The 18,304-nt window shown below is 50.1% G+C and overlaps 1 protein-coding gene across 1 annotated transcript in view; it reads left to right on the forward strand.

Annotated features, from left to right (window-relative positions):
* The window catches only part of LOC139365190 (centrosomal protein of 112 kDa-like), a 163,363-nt gene that overhangs the window by 52,663 nt on the left and 92,396 nt on the right, over positions 1 to 18,304 (forward strand). Inside the window, exon 12 of the mRNA XM_071102646.1 lies at positions 13,973 to 14,155. Coding sequence (XP_070958747.1) covers positions 13,973 to 14,155 — 183 coding nt within the window. The remainder of the gene's footprint in view (positions 1 to 13,972; positions 14,156 to 18,304) is intronic.

Raw genomic sequence — 18,304 nt, forward strand, 5'->3', positions numbered from 1 at the left:
ATTTATTATATGTTATTCCTCTGTATTTATTATATTTTATTCCTCTGTATTTATTATATTTTATTCCTCTGTATTTATTATATGTTATTCCTCTGTATTTATTATATTTTATTCCTCTGTATTTATTATATTTTATTCCTCTGTATTTATTATATGTTATTCCTCTGTATTTATTATATTTTATTCCTCTGTATTTATTATATTTTATTCCTCTGTATTTATTATACGTTATTCCTCTGTATTTATTATATGTTATTCCTCTGTATTTATTATATTTTATTCCTCTGTATTTATTATATTTTATTCCTCTGTATTTATTATATTTTATTCCTCTGTATTTATTATATTTTATTCCTCTGTATTTATTATATTTTATTCCTCTGTATTTATTATATTTTATTCCTCTGTATTTATTATATTTTATTCCTCTGTATTTATTATATTTTATTCCTCTGTATTTATTATATTTTATTCCTCTGTATTTATTATATTTTATTCCTCTGTATTTATTATATTTTATTCATCTGTATTGCCTCATCACAAAAGACACAGATGATATTCAACAGATATTTGTGGTCTTAATCAACTATTAAACCCCCAATGGAAAACTGATTCAATCTGTGTTCGGCTCATACCGTCGTCTTATCTTCCAGCCCCATCAGTTTCCTCTAATTAGAAATCTCCAAACCATTTTCCTTTTCTATTGAAATCTAACTCGCTGATATAAAGTCTACTTTTATGAGGAGGAAATTCAATTAACCCACTGGAATGTCCATTATCTGGTGGAAATGATGGGATTGTATGAAGAATTGGAGACACCATTCCCCTTAATTGCTGTTCAGTTTAGCCTCTTTGGAGCTGTGAAGTTAACTACCATACCAAGCGGTGTCATCGGTCAAAACGACTAAACACACAGGGACCATTACATGTTTACACAGCATACTGTATATGTAGCCTATGTTTTAACTTGGTGTATGAGTTGAAAAACAGATGTTTTTAATATCACCTTTGTGTCAGCTACTATGTCCAATGAGTAATATTCAGTATTGTTGTGAGCCAACCTCATATCTGTGACACTAGAGAGTCCACTCATTCTCAGTTTATCCAGTCACTAACTAGGGTATCATCTGTGATTACAGTGTGTGTCAAAGACATGATTGATTTCCCACCACATCTATCTCTCCACCTCCCGCCTAATAACCATCCGACTCTCATTCCCCACGCACAGACAGACTAGCGCTGCGTGTCACTCGCTCCAGATGTTTTGGAGTGGAGGATATGAGAGCAATGTTGTGGTGGCAAATAGAGGAATGGGTTTCCGTTTCCGATTTGGTCCGTGGTGTAATCGTCGGTTTGAGGTTGCGCCTTTCCTAATAATCTCTCGATACAGGGGTTATTGAAGTTTGAATATAATCGTATCGTGAATTCTCCTTTTATTTATTTAAATCCACATAAAATGCCCATTAAATTGGAGTTAAAGTGAGGAGCAGAAGTGGAGCTCAGTTGAAGATGTGAAAGTGTTTTCACAAAACATTGTAGTAGTGACAATTGCGTTTCAGTCCTACCATTAAATAGTTTGTCGACAAAAGCAGGTTTTTATCCTAGTTGTAATTTTCCATTGTTTGTGTGTCAGTGTTGCTGAATCTGAAACATCTGAAAATGTTTACCGGGATGTAAATATCATAATCCCTTTTAAATGGAGAACAGTATGTATGTGACAGAAGGGGTCAAGGACAATTACCAGAGTTCTGAAAATATTTAAGTGAAGATAATCAACACTAACCAAGGGAAGGAAATGAAAGAAAGGAAGAGGCATCTATTTCATACTATAAGCATTTGGCGTCATTTTCTTCAGCGATACACCGAGAGAAACATCTCTCTGTCCCAGTACATCAGCCCTCTGTGCTAATGCCACATTTGGTGTCACTCATCAGTGACGTCCACCTCAGAGATAAAGAGAGCAGAAGAGTGGAGAGAGAGAGATTCGGAGCGTATAGAAAGAGTCTCGTGTCTGTCTGATGTGTATTTTCCAATTGCATGTTCCCTTGTAGTGAGATTGGTGTCTCGGGGTCACCAGGTCAAGTTTGCCCATTGAACCAATCACAAAGGGACATTCCACTGAAGTCACATCAGTGAGAGTTTTAAAGGAGGCTCCATGTATAGAGGAGTTGTTTCCCTCTGACCTCCAGGTCATTAGGACGTCACGCCGGCCCTTCACAGCCCTGCTCCTTGACGTTGAACTGACGTAGGGAGGTCATAAGGCTGTTATAGATGGTGGCGTAACCCCCGACCCCATGGAAACCCCTAATCTGTCCTGTTCCTCAGATATTTGGTGACAACAAATGACACAAAGTCTAGGTCTAGTAAACGCATCCACACACCGAAACGCTCATAGACACAGAAACGCTAACGCGTACACACACAGGGCACACTTCTACACTCCCCACTGTGAATAATCAAGTTCTTCCCTGTCCCCTTCACGTCACCCTGCTGAGGCCAGACAGTTCTTCTCTCTCCCCTTCTCGTCACCCTGCTGAGGCCAGACAGTTCTTCTCTCTCCCCTTCTCATCACCCTGCTGAGGCCTGACAGTTCTTCTCTCTCCCCTTCTCGTCACTCTGCTGAGGCCAGACAGTTCTTCTCTCTCCCCTTCTCGTCACTCTGCTGAGGCCAGACAGTTCTTCTCTCTCCCCTTCTCGTCACCCTGCTGAGGCCAAACAGTTCTCCCTCTCCACTTCTCGTCACCCTGCTGAGGCCAAACAGTTCTCCCTCTCCCCTTCTCGTCACCCTGCTGAGGCCAGACAGTTTTCCCTCTCCCCTTCTCGTCACCCTGCTGAGGCCAGACAGTTCTCCCTCTCCCCTTCTCGTCACCCTGCTGAGGCCAGACAGTTCTTCTCTCTCCCCTTCTCGTCACCCTGCTGAGGCCAGACAGTTCTTCTCTCTCCCCTTCTCGTCACCCTGCTGAGGCCAGACAGTTCTTCTCTCTCCCCTTCTCGTCACCCTGCTGAAGCCTGACAGTTCTTCCCTCATCCCCTTCTCGTCACCCTGCTGAGGCCAGACAGTTCTCCCTCTCCCCTTCTCGTCACCCTGCTGAGGCCAAACAGTTCTCCCTCTCCCCTTCTCTTCACCCTGCTGAGGCCAAACAGTTCTTCTCTCTCCCCTTCTTGTCACCCTGCTGAGGCCAGACAGTTCTCCCTCTCCCCTTCTCGTCACCCTGCTGAGGCCAGACAGTTCTCCCTCTCCCCTTCTCGTCACCCTGCTGAGGCCAGACGGTTCTTCTCTCTCCCCTTCTCGTCACCCTGCTGAGGCCAGACAGTTCTCCCTCTTCCCTTCTCGTCACCCTGCTGAGGCCAGACAGTTCTCCCTCTCCACTTCTCGTCACCCTGCTGAGGCCAGACGGTTCTTCTCTCTCCCCTTCTTGTCACCCTGCTGAAGTCTGACAGTTCTTCCCTCATCCCCTTCTCGTCACCCTGCTGAGGCCAGACGGTTCTTCTCTCTCCCCTTCTCGTCACCCTGCTGAAGCCTGACAGTTCTTCCCTCATCCCCTTCTCGTCACCCTTCTGAAGCCTGACAGTTCTTCCCTCATCCCCTTCTCGTCACCCTGCTGAGGCCAGACGGTTCTTCTCTCTCCCCTTCTCGTCAGCCTGCTGAAGCCTGACAGTTCTCCCTCTCCCCTTCTCGTCACCCTGCTGAGGCCAGACAGTTCTCCCTCTCCCCTTCTCGTCATCCTGCTGAGGCCAGACAGTTCTCCCTCTCCCCTTCTCGTCACCCTGCTGAGGCCAGACAGTTCTCCCTCTCCCCTTCTCAGCACCCTGCTGAGGCCAAACAGTTCTCCCTCTCCCCTTCTCGTCACCCTGCTGAGGCCAGACAGTTCTCCCTCTCCCCTTCTCGTCACCCTGCTGAGGCCAGACAGTTCTCCCTCTCCACTTCTCGTCACCCTGCTGAGGCCAGACGGTTCTTCTCTCTCCCCTTTTCGTCACCCTGCTGAGGCCAGACAGTTCTCCCTCTCCCCTTCTCGTCACCCTGCTGAGGCCAGACGGTTCTTCTCTCTCCCCTTCTCGTCACCCTGCTGAGGCCAGACGGTTCTTCTCTCTCCCCTTCTCGTCACCCTGCTGAGGCCAGACGGTTCTTCTCTCTCCCCTTCTCGTCACCCTGCTGAAGTCTGACAGTTCTTCCCTCATCCCCTTCTCGTCACCCTGCTGAGGCCAGACGGTTCTTCTCTCTCCCCTTCTCGTCACCCTGCTGAAGCCTGACAGTTCTTCCCTCATCCCCTTCTCGTCACCCTTCTGAAGCCTGACAGTTCTTCCCTCATCCCCTTCTCGTCACCCTGCTGAGGCCAGACGGTTCTTCTTTCTCCCCTTCTCGTCACCCTGCTGAAGCCTGACAGTTCTCCCTCTCCCCTTCTCGTCACCCTGCTGAGGCCAGACAGTTCTCCCTCTCCCCTTCTCGTCATCCTGCTGAGGCCAGACAGTTCTCCCTCTCCCCTTCTCGTCACCCTGCTGAGGCCAGACAGTTCTCCCTCTCCCCTTCTCGTCACCCTGCTGAGGCCAGACAGTTCTCCCTCTCCCCTTCTCGTCACCCTGCTGAGGCCAGACAGTTCTCCCTCTCCCCTTCTCGTCACCCTGCTGAGGCCAGACAGTTCTCCCTCTCCACTTCTCGTCACCCTGCTGAGGCCAGACGGTTCTTCTCTCTCCCCTTTTCGTCACCCTGCTGAGGCCAGACAGTTCTCCCTCTCCCCTTCTCGTCACCCTGCTGAGGCCAGACGGTTCTTCTCTCTCCCCTTCTCGTCACCCTGCTGAGGCCAGACGGTTCTTCTCTCTCCCCTTCTCGTCACCCTGCTGAGGCCAGACGGTTCTTCTCTCTCCCCTTCTCGTCACCCTGCTGAAGTCTGACAGTTCTTCCCTCATCCCCTTCTCGTCACCCTGCTGAGGCCAGACGGTTCTTCTCTCTCCCCTTCTCGTCACCCTGCTGAAGCCAAACAGTTCTCCCTCTCCCCTTCTCGTCACCCTGCTGAGGCCAGACAGTTTTCCCTCTCCCCTTCTCGTCACCCTGCTGAGGCCAGACAGTTCTCCCTCTCCCCTTCTCGTCACCCTGCTGAGGCCAGACAGTTCTTCTCTCTCCCCTTCTCGTCACCCTGCTGAGGCCAGACAGTTCTTCTCTCTCCCCTTCTCGTCACCCTGCTGAGGTCAGACAGTTCTTCTCTCTCCCCTTCTCGTCACCCTGCTGAAGCCTGACAGTTCTTCCCTCATCCCCTTCTCGTCACCCTGCTGAGGCCAGACAGTTCTCCCTCTCCCCTTCTCGTCACCCTGCTGAGGCCAAACAGTTCTCCCTCTCCCCTTCTCTTCACCCTGCTGAGGCCAAACAGTTCTTCTCTCTCCCCTTCTTGTCACCCTGCTGAGGCCAGACAGTTCTCCCTCTCCCCTTCTCGTCACCCTGCTGAGGCCAGACAGTTCTCCCTCTCCCCTTCTCGTCACCCTGCTGAGGCCAGACGGTTCTTCTCTCTCCCCTTCTCGTCACCCTGCTGAGGCCAGACAGTTCTCCCTCTTCCCTTCTCGTCACCCTGCTGAGGCCAGACAGTTCTCCCTCTCCACTTCTCGTCACCCTGCTGAGGCCAGACGGTTCTTCTCTCTCCCCTTCTTGTCACCCTGCTGAAGTCTGACAGTTCTTCCCTCATCCCCTTCTCGTCACCCTGCTGAGGCCAGACGGTTCTTCTCTCTCCCCTTCTCGTCACCCTGCTGAAGCCTGACAGTTCTTCCCTCATCCCCTTCTCGTCACCCTTCTGAAGCCTGACAGTTCTTCCCTCATCCCCTTCTCGTCACCCTGCTGAGGCCAGACGGTTCTTCTCTCTCCCCTTCTCGTCAGCCTGCTGAAGCCTGACAGTTCTCCCTCTCCCCTTCTCGTCACCCTGCTGAGGCCAGACAGTTCTCCCTCTCCCCTTCTCGTCATCCTGCTGAGGCCAGACAGTTCTCCCTCTCCCCTTCTCGTCACCCTGCTGAGGCCAGACAGTTCTCCCTCTCCCCTTCTCAGCACCCTGCTGAGGCCAAACAGTTCTCCCTCTCCCCTTCTCGTCACCCTGCTGAGGCCAGACAGTTCTCCCTCTCCCCTTCTCGTCACCCTGCTGAGGCCAGACAGTTCTCCCTCTCCACTTCTCGTCACCCTGCTGAGGCCAGACGGTTCTTCTCTCTCCCCTTTTCGTCACCCTGCTGAGGCCAGACAGTTCTCCCTCTCCCCTTCTCGTCACCCTGCTGAGGCCAGACGGTTCTTCTCTCTCCCCTTCTCGTCACCCTGCTGAGGCCAGACGGTTCTTCTCTCTCCCCTTCTCGTCACCCTGCTGAGGCCAGACGGTTCTTCTCTCTCCCCTTCTCGTCACCCTGCTGAAGTCTGACAGTTCTTCCCTCATCCCCTTCTCGTCACCCTGCTGAGGCCAGACGGTTCTTCTCTCTCCCCTTCTCGTCACCCTGCTGAAGCCTGACAGTTCTTCCCTCATCCCCTTCTCGTCACCCTTCTGAAGCCTGACAGTTCTTCCCTCATCCCCTTCTCGTCACCCTGCTGAGGCCAGACGGTTCTTCTTTCTCCCCTTCTCGTCACCCTGCTGAAGCCTGACAGTTCTCCCTCTCCCCTTCTCGTCACCCTGCTGAGGCCAGACAGTTCTCCCTCTCCCCTTCTCGTCATCCTGCTGAGGCCAGACAGTTCTCCCTCTCCCCTTCTCGTCACCCTGCTGAGGCCAGACAGTTCTCCCTCTCCCCTTCTCGTCACCCTGCTGAGGCCAGACAGTTCTCCCTCTCCCCTTCTCGTCACCCTGCTGAGGCCAGACAGTTCTCCCTCTCCCCTTCTCGTCACCCTGCTGAGGCCAGACAGTTCTCCCTCTCCACTTCTCGTCACCCTGCTGAGGCCAGACGGTTCTTCTCTCTCCCCTTTTCGTCACCCTGCTGAGGCCAGACAGTTCTCCCTCTCCCCTTCTCGTCACCCTGCTGAGGCCAGACGGTTCTTCTCTCTCCCCTTCTCGTCACCCTGCTGAGGCCAGACGGTTCTTCTCTCTCCCCTTCTCGTCACCCTGCTGAGGCCAGACGGTTCTTCTCTCTCCCCTTCTCGTCACCCTGCTGAAGTCTGACAGTTCTTCCCTCATCCCCTTCTCGTCACCCTGCTGAGGCCAGACGGTTCTTCTCTCTCCCCTTCTCGTCACCCTGCTGAAGCCTGACAGTTCTTCCCTCATCCCCTTCTCGTCACCCTTCTGAAGCCTGACAGTTCTTCCCTCATCCCCTTCTCGTCACCCTGCTGAGGCCAGACGGTTCTTCTCTCTCCCCTTCTCGTCACCCTGCTGAAGCCTGACAGTTCTCCCTCTCCCCTTCTCGTCACCCTGCTGAGGCCAGACAGTTCTCCCTCTCCCCTTCTCGTCATCCTGCTGAGGCCAGACAGTTCTCCCTCTCCCCTTCACGTCACCCTGCTGAGGCCAGACAGTTCTTCTCTCTCCCCTTCTCGTCACCCTGCTGAGGCCAGACAGTTCTTCTCTCTCCCCTTCTCGTCACCCTGCTGAGGCCAGACAGTTCTTCTCTCTCCCCTTCTCGTCACCCTGCTGAGGCCAGACGGTTCTTCTCTCTCCCCTTCTCGTCACCCTGCTGAAGCCTGACAGTTTTTCTCTCTCCCCTTCTCGTCACCCTGCTGAAGCCTGACAGTTCTTCCCTCATCCCCTTCTCGTCACCCTGCTGAGGCCAGACGGTTCTTCTCTCTCCCCTTCTCGTCACCCTGCTGAAGCCTGACAGTTCTACCCTCATCCCCTTCTCGTCACCCTGCTGAGGCCAGACGGTTCTTCTCTCTCCCCTTCTCGTCACCCTGCTGAAGCCTGACAGTTCTTCCCTCATCCCCTTCTCGTCACCCTGCTGAGGCCAGACGGTTCTCCCTCTCCCCTTCTCGTCACCCTGCTGAGGCCAGACAGTTCTCCCTCTCCCCTTCACGTCACCCTGCTGAGGCCAGACAGTTCTTCTCTCTCCCCTTCTCGTCACCCTGCTGAGGCCAGACAGTTCTTCTCTCTCCCCTTCTCGTCACCCTGCTGAGGCCAGACAGTTCTTCTCTCTCCCCTTCTCGTCACCCTGCTGAGGCCAGACGGTTCTTCTCTCTCCCCTTCTCGTCACCCTGCTGAAGCCTGACAGTTTTTCTTTCTCCCCTTCTCGTCACCCTGCTGAAGCCTGACAGTTCTTCCCTCATCCCCTTCTCGTCACCCTGCTGAGGCCAGACGGTTCTTCTCTCTCCCCTTCTCGTCACCCTGCTGAAGCCTGACAGTTCTTCCCTCATCCCCTTCTCGTCACCCTGCTGAAGCCTGACAGTTCTTCCCTCATCCCCTTCTCGTCACCCTGCTGAGGCCAGACGGTTCTTCTCTCTCCCCTTCTCGTCACCCTGCTGAAGCCTGACAGTTCTACCCTCATCCCCTTCTCGTCACCCTGCTGAGGCCAGACGGTTCTTCTCTCTCCCCTTCTCGTCACCCAGCTGAAGCCTGACAGTTCTTCCCTCATCCCCTTCTCGTCACCCTGCTGAGGCCAGACGGTTCTTCTCTCTCCCCTTCTCGTCACCCTGCTGAAGCCTGACAGTTCTTCCCTCATCCCCTTCTCATCACCCTGCTGAGGCCAGACGGTTCTTCTCTCTCCCCTTCTCGTCACCCTGCTGAGGCCAGACAGTTCTTCTCTCTCCCCTTCTCGTCACCCTGCTGAGACCAGACAGTTCTACTCTCTCCCCTTCTCGTCACCCTGCTGAGGCCAGACAGTTCTTCTCTCACCCTTTCTCGTCACCCTGCTCAGGCCAGACAGTTCTCCCTAAGCCTCCTCCCTGAGATTTGGGGTAACCCTCCTGGGGCAACAGTAGCAGTGTCCCGTTACCTCACTGTCTCTCTCCCAATTCTCATTCTGTCCAGTCCTGTCACACACCCCCTAGTCCTCTGTTAGCAGCTCTACTGTGCCACTACACTCAGGCCCATCTCAATGGCAGGAGCCACTCAGTGACAGGACGCAGGCTGTTCTGTAACACCATCTCTCTAGACTCACTCAGTGACAGGACGCAGGCTGTGCTGTAACACCGTCTCTCTAGACTCACTCAGTGACAGGACGGAGGCTGTTCTGTAACACCGTCTCTCTAGACTCACTCAGTGACAGGACGCAGGCTGTGCTGTAACACCGTCTCTCTAGACTCACTCAGTGACAGGACGCAGGCTGTTCTGTAACACCGTCTCTCTAGACTCACTCAGTGACAGGACACACACTGTGCTGTAACAACGTCTCGCATGACTCACGCAGTGACAGAACGCAGGCTGTTCTGTAACACAGTCTCTCTAGACTCACTCAGTGACAGGACATACACTGTGCTGTAACACAGTCTCTCTAGACTCACTCAGTGACAGGACATACACTGTGCTGTAACACCGTCTCTCTAGACTCACTCAGTGACAGGACGCAGGCTGTTCTGTAACACAGTCTCTCTAGACTCACTCAGTGACAGGACATACACTGTGCTGTAACACCGTCTCTCTCTAGACTCACTCAGTGACAGGACGCAGGCTGTGCTGTAACACCGTCTCTCTCTAGACTCACTCAGTGACAGGACGCAGGCTGTTCTGTAACAGTCTTTCTCGACTCACTCAGTGACAGGACGCAGGCTGTGCTGTAACACCATCTCTCTCTAGACTCACTCAGTGACAGGACGCAGGCTGTGCTGTAACACCGTCTCTCTAGACTCACTCAGTGACAGGACGCAGGCTGTTCTGTAACACCGTCTCTCTCTAGACTCACTCAGTGACAGGACGCAGGCTGTTCTGTAACACTGTCTTTCTCGACTCACTCAGTGACAGGACGCAGGCTGTGCTGTAACACAGTCTCTCTAGACTCACTCAGTGACAGGACGCAGGCTGTGCTGTAACACCGTCTCTCTAGACTCACGCAGTGACAGGACGCAGGCTGTTCTGTAACACCGTCTTTCTAGACTCACTCAGTGACAGGACGCATGCTGTTCTGTAACACCGTCTTTCTCGACTCACTCAGTGACAGGACACAGGCTGTGCTGTAACACCGTCTCTCTCTAGACTCACTCAGTGACAGGACGCAGGCTGTTCTGTAACATAGTCTCTCTAGACTCACTCAGTGACAGGACATACACTGTGCTGTAACACCGTCTCTCTCTAGACTCACTCAGTGACAGGACGCAGGCTGTGCTGTAACACCGTCTCTCTCTAGACTCACTCAGTGACAGGACGCAGGCTGTTCTGTAACAGTCTTTCTCGACTCACTCAGTGACAGGACGCAGGCTGTGCTGTAACACCATCTCTCTCTAGACTCACTCAGTGACAGGACGCAGGCTGTGCTGTAACACCGTCTCTCTAGACTCACTCAGTGACAGGACGCAGGCTGTTCTGTAACACCGTCTCTCTCTAGACTCACTCAGTGACAGGACGCAGGCTGTTCTGTAACACTGTCTTTCTCGACTCACTCAGTGACAGGACGCAGGCTGTGCTGTAACACAGTCTCTCTAGACTCACTCAGTGACAGGACGCAGGCTGTGCTGTAACACCGTCTCTCTAGACTCACGCAGTGACAGGACGCAGGCTGTTCTGTAACACCGTCTTTCTAGACTCACTCAGTGACAGGACGCATGCTGTTCTGTAACACCGTCTTTCTCGACTCACTCAGTGACAGGACACAGGCTGTGCTGTAACACCGTCTCTCTCTAGACTCACTCAGTGACAGGACGCAGGCTGTTCTGTAACATAGTCTCTCTAGACTCACTCAGTGACAGGACACAGGCTGTGCTGTAACACCGTCTCTCTAGACTCACGCAGTGACAGGACGCAGGCTGTTCTGTAACACCGTCTCTCTCTAGACTCACTCAGTGACAGGACACAGGCTGTGCTGTAACACCGTCTCTCTAGACTCACTCAGTGACAGGACGCAGGCTGTTCTGTAACACCGTCTCTGTAGACTCACTCAGTGACAGGACGCAGGCTGTGCTGTAACACCGTCTCTCTAGACTCACACAGTGACAGGACACACACTGTGCTGTTACACCGTCTCTCTAGACTCACTCAGTAACAGGACACACACTGTTCTGTAACACCATCTCTCTAGACTCACTCAGTGACAGGACACATACTGTTCTGTTACACCGTCTCTCTAAACTCACTCAGTGACAGGACACATACTGTTCTGTTACACCGTCTCTCTAAACTCACTCAGTGACAGGACACACACTGTGCTGTAACACCGTCTCTCTGTAGACTCACTCAGTGACAGGACACACACTGTTCTGTTACACCGTCTCTCTAAACTCACTCAGTGACAGGACACACACTGTGCTGTAACACCGTCTCTCTGTAGACTCACTCAGTGACAGGACACACACTGTTCTGTAACACCGTCTCTCTAAACTCACTCAGTGACAGGACACACACTGTTCTGTAACACTGTCTCTCTAGACTCACTCAGTGACAGGACACACACTGTGTAGCTGTTCTCCCAGGCCCTCTCCTGCTGTGTCGTGGCCACACCGGCCCCTTTAAGAGCCTCAGCACCCAGAAGCCCTTTCTTCAGCAAGTCTGTGACGTAACCAGGATGTTTGTGAGTCTCCATAATCCCTCCCTCTCTTTCTCTCTCTCTCTCTCTCTCTCTCTCTCTCTCTCTCTCTCTCTCTCTCTCTCTCTCTCTCTCTCTCTCTTTCTCTCTCTCTCTCCTCCTCTGCCTCCTTTATAATGTTACTTTCTTGAAAACAGATCTAGCTCGGCCTTCCTGTCCACCTCCAAACCCCCTCTCTCTCTCAAAACCAAAACCCTGAAATGAAATCAGGACGGTCACACGAAACAGTAAGCCAACGCTTCCCCACTTGTCTCTCCTGTCGTCGGGTGTCACGCTGTTGTTGTAGTTTTGCGTAGGAATTAGCCGCCTATCAGTCAGCCCATCAGACTCTGACATGCTGTGGAGATATGAATCATGATCTGTGGCGTGATTCTGCATGACTGTGAAATCCAGTTGCTGGATATGATTGGGTCTCTATTATATTACTGAATGAATTATATTATAGTGAATGGAATTGAATTACAGAGCAGATCTGTGAGTCTGTTAACTCTGTGGGAGCAGCAAAGTCGAACATCTCCAATGACAATAACACGGAAGATGGCCAGGCCGGTCTCACACAATGCTTTGTTTGTGTTTGTGGTGAACTGTCTAAGAGGATTTTGCTTTAGAAATGAGCTGTGGGATGTCTTTCTGAAAACTACTGTTTATGTCCCAAGTGTGTGAGTATGTGTGTTTATTAGTGTGTGTTTAGTAGTGTATGTGTGTGTGTTTTGGTAGAATGTATACATACTAACTAATTCCTTACAGATGTAGATGTGCGACAGCAATAGAAGAACCACAGAGAAACTCCAGGTAAAACATTGTATTCAGTCATCCCTCCTTTTACAGTTTTCAAATCTACCTAAACGCAAGTAGTGGGGACACCCTGAAATCCTGCGTGGCTGATAGAAGTGTCTTTTGTGGCCTTCACTGAGTGAGGAATCCAGCCTCCTGTCGATATACCCATTCATCACCAGAATAGCATTAGTCTAAGCGTAAGCAGTGTCTGGAGCTTGGGGCTAAACCTGTGGGCTAAACCTGTGGGCTAAACCTGTGGGCTAAAACTGTGGGCTAAACCTGTAGGCTGGGACTAGGGCTCTCTGCCTAGTCTCTGTCTGTCTGTCTGTCCTGTCTGTCTGTCCTATCTGTCTGTCCTATCTGTGGCAGGCCCAGGTAGGGTGCCGGGGGAGCACAATGTGTGGAGGATTAGCTTCAGAGCTGGGCCCCAGCCCAGGGCCCCTGCTGGTCTTTCACAGCCCCGGCAGGGGAGCACACCGTGGGGATGGGACAGGGTCATGGGTACCCCGCCTTGGGGGTGTGAGAGCAGAGAGAGCGGAGCCTGGGAAAAAGCAGACACTGGCGGTGCTTGGGCTTTAGCGTTCTCAGCACTCCGCCACCAGGCTTTACCTCACAGCAGGTGACTTGTCTCAGATCCGCAGCGCTAGGCTAGCAGAGCTAACGCTGCAGAGAGGAGCTGTCTGTGGACACTGGGATAGCCTAGCTCAACTGACTGACAGAATGGTATGTTTCTAAAGGGGTTCTTTCTTTTGGAGGATTCTTTTGTATTTTTCCCCTTCTCTTTTTTCTTTTAGGTTTTCTGTTAATTCCATCAGACGATGACTCACTGTCTCAGTGTGTCGGTTGGGGCAGCATTTCTGTTGGTCAGCTTGTGGGAAGCTTTTTGTTATTTCGTCCTCTAAATACTCTCTCGTTGTCAGCGTAGACCTGTACAGCTACGATCATTTGGCGGCGATAGGCAACCAAATTTGAAAGCAAACACTGATTTGATTCTTCTGCAGCAGTCTGTCGGACTCTGAATGAATACGATGACAGGTTGAAGGAACATGTTCCATCTCCTCTCCGCTTTTTGTAGATTTCTCCCCTCCGAAGTTTGTTCCTGTCTTCCTTCTCCTCACGTCCTCTGAGTGGGGCGTAGTATAATGATGATAGGCATCGCCCTTACTAAGCCCATTTCCCCACGCTGTGAGACTCATAGCATGGGGCGAGGGTAGCTCCTCTAGTAGCCAGATGGCTAACCCCTCACAGCCTCTCTGCATAGACAGCCCAAGCTAACTGCTCATTTATATGCCGATAGGAGAGGGACGACAGGAGTCCGATTTGGAGAGAGAGAGCGAGCGATAGTGGGATGGAAACAGTGTGAGGTAATAATGATGTAAAGAATTGCATTATGTCGTGGAGTCATCGAGTCGTGAGGCAAGAGACAAACTTTCTCTTTTTTTTGGTCCTGTCCTTTGTGCAACGGCAGGGCGCATTGGAGTATGGGGAGGGATGGAAGGGATGTATGGGTGGATTGATGGAACAATTGTCATGACGACAGGGCTGGGGCTGATTGTAGTCTTCTTCCTCTCACCTCCTGTTGTCCAATCAGATGTGCGAGCAGCGTGCAGGGCAGGAGCAGGAGAGGATGCGTCTACAGCAGCATTACAGCACGGAGAGGGACAATCTGGTCCAGCAGCGCCAGCGGGAGGTGGGCACCATGGAGAGGGAGGCGCGGGCCGCCCTGCACCAGCACCAGCACCAGACCCAGGAGTGGAGGCAACACGACGCCCAGGTAGGAGGTCTCACTACTCTCCTCTGGTCCGCACCGCTCTCCCGCAGGTTCTCTCCTGGTCACCATTTTGTTTAGCCATTAACGTTCTGTGGTGCTGGGCTTTCAAAAACGCTGCGAGTAGTACTTCCTCACCTGCTGCCAGGTGCGATTTCTGAGCAGAATTTGTTTTGTAGGGGTGCGGGTGTGTGTGAGCGGAAAGGAAAGAATCCCAAATTCTTATTTAAATCCTAAATAATTTTATTTGCGAAATAAAATAGGGAGGACCGTTGTTGTTGTAGGAAGGACTGCAAATGAATAGAAAAGTGAAATGCCGATTAAACCGAAATAAATTCATATTATCATACAGTGCTAACTTCTAATGCGGTTCTGTATTTCTTTCCTGGTTTCGCGGCAGGGTTCCGTGCTAGAAGTGAAAAGACTTGAAACGCCTGGAAACCACAGGTTGCCAGATAAAGGAAAGGAAGGCTCTTGGTCGCTGTGCAGTACCTCTGGCCTTTTCTTCCCCAAACCCTGGGTTGCATTTCTCTCCTTTCTTTCCCTGGTTCACCGGGGTCGGTATTCGCCGTGTATCAGCCGCATACGGCGAGTGCCCCGTAATCCCCCTACGGAGGAACAGGCTGTACATGGCATTCTCCCCTCACCGCAGGTAGCCATCTCCCTCCTATAAGCACCAGTTACTTTCCCATTACAACAACACACTACCGCTACAATGGCTATATGACATTTGGCGCTATATTGATGGAGTCCCCAATCCCCAAGCCTATTTAACATTTGTGATTCCAGCAGGGTTTCTCTCCCTGCAGCCCTGCTCCACTCTCTTCCCTCCATCTCCCCTCTCCTCTCCCTTCTCCTGCCTGGCTAGCATGGAGACGCCGTGGGAAGCCATTTGACAGAGCAGCCCCCGTCCGGGGATGTATTTGACTCCTCAAGCCTCCAGATGAAATGTAGAATGTCAGCATGGCGAGGGCTTGTTTATTGGCTCCTGGCTGGAGACTAGGGGTCCAGCCGTGCACATTCAATATTTTTGGACATTTGGACAAACGGCGACTCTCAAATGTTTTTGCAGCAAACGGCGCGCACAGATGATTCCCAGGTTACACAACTGTGTACGAACAACAGAACCAAATGGAATTTCACCGTTAAGATTATTATTCATCGTTAAGATTATTATTCTTTTTAAGGAGTAGGTCTAGTATGAATTAGTATAGGCCTAGATTTAAAAGAATTTAGACTTAAATGGGGAATAAAATAAATATATTGTCTTTACTATTTGACATTATAGGCCATAAATGAATTCATAGAAATATGATTAGAACTATGGAAAGATGGCATTTAAACTGAAGCATTTCAAGGTCAAACAGTCAAATGTTTTAGAAACATTGTTATTTCATGTTCATCCGCTCCATACGTTTGACAGTAAGACAGGGTTATGTGTACAGTACGCACTGTTCTATATGGCCTGCTCCTTTCAGTGGAAGAAAACATCTCATCTTCCTCCACACACATACACAGCTACCCTGAACACACTCTCTCAACTATGATTTGAGGTATCTGTTGGCATCCACTCTACTATTCTGGTTAGTCTGTCTGTCTCTGCCATGGCCATCGCTCAACCATACGATTATGTGGAGCCACAACGCACCTCAAAATCGCCCCTCCCCCAATGAAAAAGAAATAAAACCAAAGTTCTCTGTGGTTCAGGTTCTTGGAGAGCAGCAGTTGGGCTCCAGAATGTACGTATGTTATTTGTATGTTTATTTAACCCTTATTTTACCAGGTAAGTTGACTGAGAGCACATTCTCATCTACGGTAAGGACCTGGGGAATAGTTACAGGGGACAGGAGGGGGGATGAATGAGCCAATTAGAAAGATGAGTTTTTTTAACATCACTTTAGGTCCCATATTATGAAGTAGGTTTGCATTACCATAGACGTTTACCCCTTTGAAACTCTGTCATACAGATGGAAATAAATGGGGGATTCAACTTCCACAGATTCTGAAAAGTCCTGAGAGTTTTGAAAGAGGAATGTTGAAAAGCAGAGTATTTTGTTGATGCATCCAGAAAATATGAAACTTTCTGAAACTGGCAAGCATAGCTTAAATGCACTACTTAATTCCTACTACTTAGTACTTTTCACTATTGTGAGGCTTAAGTGGTATTCAACATTCCATCAAGCGACTCACCCACACTATCTTGTGTGTGAGGAAGACAGACAATGGAATATGTCCCGATGTGACTGCCAGGATTTGGGAATCAACTCCTGGCGAGGTGATTGGATCCAGGCCCTGCTTTCCCGCTCTTCCTTCTCTTCCTGGAATCTCTGGAAGGATTGTGTTGCTCACTTACTCTCTCTCTTCCTGACTATGGAAAGCTGGCAGAGGGAGCGGATGTCAGTCACACGTCGTGAGGATGAGTAATCCCGACTCATCCCCTTCACATGGTAGGATGAGTCTAATAAATAGGCTGGCCTCCACCCCACCCAACCAGTTGGGAAGGACAACAAATGAGTCGTGGTTAACATGGAGGAGGAGGAGATGCAGGAGGAAGAGGAGACTACGCAGGAAGAGGAGAAGGAGATGCAGCAGGAGGTGGTGGAGCACAAGAGTTCTCTGTCCTGGCCTCATCACCACTTGTTGTTAGGAAGGATACTCTGCAGGGGCCCCTTCCCTGACCAACTGTCTGTGTTACCCTGCTAAATAAAGGTCTAGAGTCTGGACAAGGAGAGCTCAATTAAAGAGATCAATTAAAGAAACATTGCGGAAGTGGAGAAAGTAAAAGTTGTACGTCCATTATGATATTCTGAGAGCGCAACTTGAAATATATAACAAGGCAATTAGAAGTGCCAGACGGACTCATTTTTCTAACTTGATCACAATTAATCAGAATTAATCAGAGTGCTCTTCTCCACCATTGATGACCTAATAAATCCTACCCCCTCAATTCTATGTGAATTTTCCCCCACATCTAAATGTGATACGTTTGCGGAGATAAGATAACCAACATTAGGCTTGGTATCAGTCAAGTAAGACCTGATGATAGGTTTTGTGCCCTAGCCTACCACGTAAAGGCACTATGGACATGCATTATGTTGTCATCGAGTCACATTTAGTATTTTCCAATCTATACAACACTATTTTACATACAGCAGGTTTTTAAAGGACCAAAGAGTTTGGTCTGCATCGTTTTTAGTGATATCACAACTTAAGCCTTCTACCTGCCCTCTGGATCCTATCCCCACCACCTTCTTCAAAACTGTTTTTAATTGCATATCTGAAGAAGTGCAAACTATTGTTAATCACTTCCTGTTCACAGACACTATCTCCACTGTGCCAAAAACTGCTGTGTGGAAACCGCTTCTGAAGAAGTCATGTAGATTCTGCAGCTCCTAGCAATTTTCGACAAATCTCCAACCTTCCATTCTGAAACAACATTCAGGAGAAATTCGGTTTCAAACAGCAAAATATTTTTGGGGTGCCAACTGTGTTTAAAAAAAATTGAATGTGTTTTTTGTGCCCACCACAGCACAGAGACAGCCTTAGTTAAAGTGGTAAAGGATCTTAGCGCCAACACAGATGCCAAACAGCTCTCTGTCCTTCAGTTTATATATGTTACCTCTTGGCAGCGTTATCAGAACGCACAGCATTAATTTTCACTGCTACGCAGACGATTCACCTGTTTTAAGGTCTGCACTAGCTGTCTGGGAGTTTTACAATTCATTTTAAAATTCTTCTATTGTTTTTAAATCAATCCACGATTGTGCCCCTCAATACATGTCAGACATGCTTTTAAGTTATGTACCCAGTAGGTTCCTCAGAGTGAGTTTGCCGATCGGCATCTCAAAACCTCGATGAGCCAATGTTTTGGATGAAATCATCAGCAAAATGAACAGTTGCATGCAACTTCCATACACCATCGCACAACCGGTTGAAGTCGAGAGGTTTCTTTGCCACCAATGGGTTCCCAAATACGAATGGATCAATGGACAGCACCCACATCGCCATAAAAGCACCATCCCAAAAGGAATTCAACTATGTGGACAGAAAAGGCTTCACTTAATGTGGAGGTTATGTGATGTGCAAAAGATGCTTCTGCATGTGGTGGCCAGGTGGAACACACAACTCATTCATTCTGCAGAACAGCAATGTTGG

Source organism: Oncorhynchus clarkii, chromosome 13 (assembly GCF_045791955.1).
Source record: "Oncorhynchus clarkii lewisi isolate Uvic-CL-2024 chromosome 13, UVic_Ocla_1.0, whole genome shotgun sequence".
Lineage (NCBI taxonomy): Eukaryota > Metazoa > Chordata > Actinopteri > Salmoniformes > Salmonidae > Oncorhynchus > Oncorhynchus clarkii.